Source organism: Octopus bimaculoides, chromosome 14 (genome assembly GCF_001194135.2).
Source record: "Octopus bimaculoides isolate UCB-OBI-ISO-001 chromosome 14, ASM119413v2, whole genome shotgun sequence".
In the NCBI taxonomy this organism is placed as follows: domain Eukaryota; kingdom Metazoa; phylum Mollusca; class Cephalopoda; order Octopoda; family Octopodidae; genus Octopus; species Octopus bimaculoides.
In genome coordinates this window covers 21550647-21556128 of record NC_068994.1, presented here as the reverse complement: position 1 = coordinate 21556128, position 5482 = coordinate 21550647, and the positions used below count along the sequence as shown (strand labels likewise).

Genomic DNA, 5482 nt, shown 5'->3' with positions numbered 1-5482 from the left:
CTGAGTGAGTCTGACTTAGCTTGTGTCTGAATATCTAGAAATCTGTGTATGATAAAGAAATAGTATTTCTATTATTACTGTAGATAGCCAAGTCAATCATCTATTAAAAGTAGCTGAGTCACTTTTATTTCATGTCCAGTTACTGGTGTTATTCTCTGTCTGGGATGAAAACACTTAATTCTCAGTTGCTCAGTTTATCTAGTTACAAAAGTTACATGATATCTTACTGCTATAAGTGATCACAGTAGTGTAAAAACTGCTGAAAGTTGTATTAAGTTCAAATTTTCCAGGATTTAGGAAGGTGAAAACGGAAGAAACAGTAATCATTAAAAACTAATATTTCAGAGGATACTAGGGCTGTGAGCTGGTAGAATTGTTAGCATGCTAAACAAAATGCTTAGCAGGATTTCATCCATCTTGATGTTCCGAGTTCAAATCCCACCAAGGCCAACTTTACACTTCCATCTTTCAGGGCCGATAAAATAAATACCAGTTGATTATTGGGGTCAATGTAATCAACCTGCCCTGTCCCCTGAAATTGCTGGCCTTGTACCAAAATCTGAAAGCAATATTTCAAGAGGATACTGACACCTGTTATAAACTCCTTTTTAAGCATATATTATTAGAGAATAAAATTGAACCTAAAAATTAGGAATCCCTGAGATTTGGGCAAAGTTTTTAACTATCTTATCTTGTATGTTAGTTAATTGTTTAGTTAACTTTTCAGCCATACTTTTCACATACGTAGTTTTTAAAACAATAACAGAAATATTTCAAATTCTACTTATCTGTGAGTGAGGATAACATTACTTGAATTTTTAAATTCCAACAACAAACAATCAAATCATTATATGAAGAATAGCCTATTACCATCCCACTGAGCCTGGTGTATCTAGTATTTCTTTGAGATATTGCAAAAGTTGTGTAACCAGGCAACCATAAGAGAACAGAGGAAGCAATGCTGGTAAAACATCCATTCTTTAAACAAATAATTATTTTTAAGCAACAAAGCTCAAGATTATTTACTTTCACAGATCTCTGCAGTCCATTTGGTCTCCCTTATCTCAAATTCAAAAGGTATTAACAAATTAGTCACTGTACAGAATACTAATTTATTGCAATCAACTGTTCTCACAAAGTAAAATAAAACCCTGAATTGCAAGCCTATGTGCTGCTATTGCTTGCAACTGTGAATTATATCATTGTATTAATTGCAACTACAGTACAAGGATGTGGTATTGAGTTTTGATCTTAGGTACAATGCTAATCCAGTGACAGGCTACAAATTCCCATCCTCTTCAACCAGTTGTCTTGTCAGTTGCTTGATACCTTATAACTTAACCTTCTGTATCTTTTAACGATAAAGAGACAGCAACAGTTACAAAATAGTTCAATGCAGGTGATTTTATCAGTTATATCACTGTAACGACTATATTTTATTGCAGATGACTTGATTCAATGAAAATAATCAGTTATCAACAATTACTGATGTAAGAGTAATGGTGGTGATTATTAGTATATCCAATAATTCATTAGTATTAGCTGTATTCCCAGGACAAGATATTGAAATACTTCTTACATATTATAGTGTGAGGTTGTAGTACCATGCCCAAAGCTATTATGAGTATGAGGGTATTTGAAAGTACCTCACAGAGTGACGACTGTACCCTGCATAGATATGGGCTGCCTTTTGGCAATCCTGCCAAGGATATGGCAAAGTCATGAGACTGCATTATGGCAACTGTGAAGTGGTTGCAGAAGAGCTCAACTAAGCCAATAATGCTTCTTACATTGGTGCTGAGTTAAGGAATCCTAGGAGATTAAACAGTCAGGATCACCAAAATCTATCAAGAGTAACTGCAATGCATCCATATGGGTGGTGTCCATGGTTGTGTAATTAGCTAATGAAAGATTCACTATGACTCAAGCTCTCAATTCAAATTCATAATAATAGAATTGGATGGTGACAGTCATGAGAATTTGCGAAAGCAGCAAAGAAATATTAAAAAAAAACATGCTCCAAACACAGCACTAAACAATTCTTGTCTCATTTATGCAAAGGGAACATTGGTGACTTTTAAGTGTTTTTATAGAAATTGTAGTGATATGGTGATATGGTGATATGGTGATATGGTGATATGGTGATATGGTGGCTATTATTATCACCATCATGAAGGTGGCAAGCTGGCAGAACAAAATGCTTAGCAACATTTCATCCATCTTTACGTTGCAAGTTCAAATTCTGCCCAAGTCAACTTTGCCTTTCATCCTTTTAGGGTCGATAAATTAAGTAGCAGTCAAGCACTGGGGCCCCAATGTGATCAACTAGCCCCCATATTCCAAAATTTCAGGCCATGTGCCTATAGTAGAAAGGATTATTATTGATAGTATCCTTTATTTTGAGTAGAGCACAAGACATTCCTCAGTCTGCTTCTCTAGAAGTAAAGCAGGTGAGTGATTTGTTGGTGGGGATTCACTTGGTCTATTAGCTGAATAACTTGCTTCTGAAATAACATGTAAGTGGCTGAGGATAACATTACTTGAATTTTTAAATTCCAACAACAAACAATCAAATCATTATATGAAGAATAGCCTATTTCCAACTATTACCATCCCACTGAGCCTGGTGTATCTAGTATTTCTTTGAGATATTGCAAACAGACAAGTGTACCCTTCACAGGTAGAATTGGCAAGACACTGTATGACAAGAATTGCACCTTTTCAATTACAGATACAATCTACCTGATGGGCTTCTATGCAGTTTCTGTCCACCTATCTTCACTCGCCCAAGGTTATAGAAAATGACATTTGCTCAAGATGCAGTGGAATTGAACTCAGGCATCCATGGTTGTGAACTTCTTAACCATTCAGTCATGGTGGAGAACTAAGCTAAAAGAAATTTACAATTTTGGTAAAGTGTGAAGATCAAATCCCTCTCAAAATGAAAATAACCAACAGTAAGAGGTTTATTTAATTTCAAGCTCAGCTCATATCACCAAATCCATTTTCAGTTGGTAAAAAATAAACACAAATATAATCTTTCCAGTATTTCCAACTATTATGTTTCTTTGAGATACAAAAGGTTTCTATTATGTTATTTTAGCAACAAACAAAAATCTCGACATTTTATGGAAAAACCAGAATATCAACGCATTTTTAAAAATTCAAACCTAGCATAGAAAAATATCAAATTTCTTACTCTGTCAGCTCAATGGTAAGATTCTGTTATAAACCATACCTCCTCCCATGTCATCACACATTTTATAATTTGCGAATAACCTCTCCTCCTACACGTTTATGAATAACTAAGCTTGCCTTGCACATTTTGCAAATTTTATTAATGACCAATCATTCTCTCACTTCACATCAGTTTATGAATGATAATCATTAACTCCTCTTGACACCATTTCATAATGGTCAGCTTTTATAAATTTTAAGTTCATATGAGATTATTGAGCAAGTTCATTCTTCCTCTTCTGGATCAGTTTACGCCAAGTCTCCCTTTGCTTTAAAAAAAACTTGTCTTATAACTACTCTTTACTGTTTCTTCAGACCAATCATCATATGGGAAATATTCAGTCTCTTTCACTCAAAGCAACTTGCTCATTATCACATATTGGATCTTGTCTTAGGACAACATGCCCCATAATAAAAGAGGAAATGGCCATGACATTGAATGTTTTGCTCAACCCAATTCTTTCATGTCCTACATCTGCTCATTCAGAGCTAATTGTGATGATTCAAAGACTAAAATCAGCACTAATCAGAAACTGAACTCCAGACACTGAGGCACAAAACTGTAGATGAGATAGCCACAGTTGTAATGCTGATCACAGGATAGGTTGCATCCAATATTGACATACTAGACATCCTATAGGCATAGAGGCATTGCAGCTCCAGGATGCTGGATATGTGGATTTGTAATGAGCATTTGATCAGTTATCTCTATGCTATAATTTTAATTAGTTAGAACCAACTAAGTCAATAATAACAACAGCTAAGAGGACAAATGTTATAAAACATTTCTGGAAGAAAAAAAAAAGGGGTTTTGTACTTATTTCTGCTTTCCCTTTTTTTTTACATTCATTCTGAAAAAATCCTTTATACATGTTTGGTGCTGGTCGTTAAGGGCAACAGACAATTGAATGAGTGGCAGCAACATTGTGCCTATATATATGTACATGTGTCTTTGTGTATGTAATTGCATATGTAGATTGATGATGACATTGGTTATATTTATAGAAGTGTGTTGATACATAAGTATCTGTGAATGCATGATTCGTGATGATGCAAATAGATGTGTGAGTTGCACAAAGATGTATGTGTATATATGCCAGTGTATGAAAGCACAAGTATGTTTGCATATTCATTCATGTGTATAGCTGACAGGAAAAGGAAAGAGAGATTTGGAAAAGAAATTAAGATTAAAAATAAATTTGTGCACTTGAATATCTTCACTTTCTTTCTACTTTTCTTCCCCTTTTTAATTACTTTTTTTCTATTTTCTTTGCTTTATTTTAAAAGTCTTTTTTCTGCCTTTTAAATATATTAAAAGGAAAGATAATTTCATTGAAGTTTATCAAATTTCATTGAGAAAGAGAATGAAATTGATAGAGAGGAGAGACGGAGACTATATCACTCTTTTCTTCTCAACCAATTTCCTTCTTAGTTTGCCGCCTACTCCTTTTCATCTCCCACCACCAGCAATGAACACATACACGCACACACAACACACCACCACCTCCAATCTTTCTTTTCTGCAACAACTGCAATGACAGCAGAAATAATTCGGACAATAATGATATGGTGGCATACTACATCAAAAGAAAATCACTGATGGTCTGACGTTGCTGTGGATGCCATTGATGTAGCCATGCTGGGAGAAACACTGGAGCTAGGTGATACATCGTCTTCATTAAAGTCCTTCACTATACGACTCAGTTGCTGGATGTAGAGCTGTTGACGCAGGTAGATCTTGAGGAAGCCTTTGATTATGATAAATGCCACACCACCCTACGGGAGAGAAAGGGATAAATATTAAGGGAGCAAGATGATGAGAAAATACAACAAACTTTAAACTGAGTGTAATTCCAATCTCAATATTAACACCCTGATACTCACCCTCAAATATCCTCCCCCAATTCTAACTCACATTACACATTTTTCGGATCTTTTTGGTTTGACAGGCAACACTTGTTTTCTTAACGAAACACTTTCAAACTTGGGATACTAGTAGAATGTGTCATATAAAACATCTTTTTCTCTTAGCCTTCTTAACAAAAATTAGTTCTTAATCAGTTATTTCATGTTAAAGTTGTCGTATTTGTGTAATTTCAACCAATCACTGACGTCTATTGAGGTGAAAACAATTACTGCCGTAGAATATTCTAACGGTGTAATGGGATCTTTTCCCTTGAATAAAATTAGTGCCGTTGTTTGTCAACAACAACTATCAGCGGTAGTTATTTATAACATCGTTCGT

General features: G+C 34.9%; 1 protein-coding gene across 3 annotated transcripts in view; it reads right to left on the bottom strand.

The window, feature by feature from the left end:
* Positions 1–1092: 1092 nt before the first annotated feature.
* LOC106875077 (E3 ubiquitin-protein ligase MARCHF5) overlaps positions 1093–5482 on the bottom strand; it is a 75942-nt gene continuing 71552 nt past the window's right edge. For all 3 annotated transcript variants that reach the window (XM_014923045.2, XM_014923042.2, XM_014923044.2), the window contains exon 7: positions 1093–5013. In XM_014923045.2, coding sequence (XP_014778531.1) covers positions 4831–5013 — 183 coding nt within the window. In that variant the 3' untranslated portion in view covers positions 1093–4830. The remainder of the gene's footprint in view (positions 5014–5482) is intronic.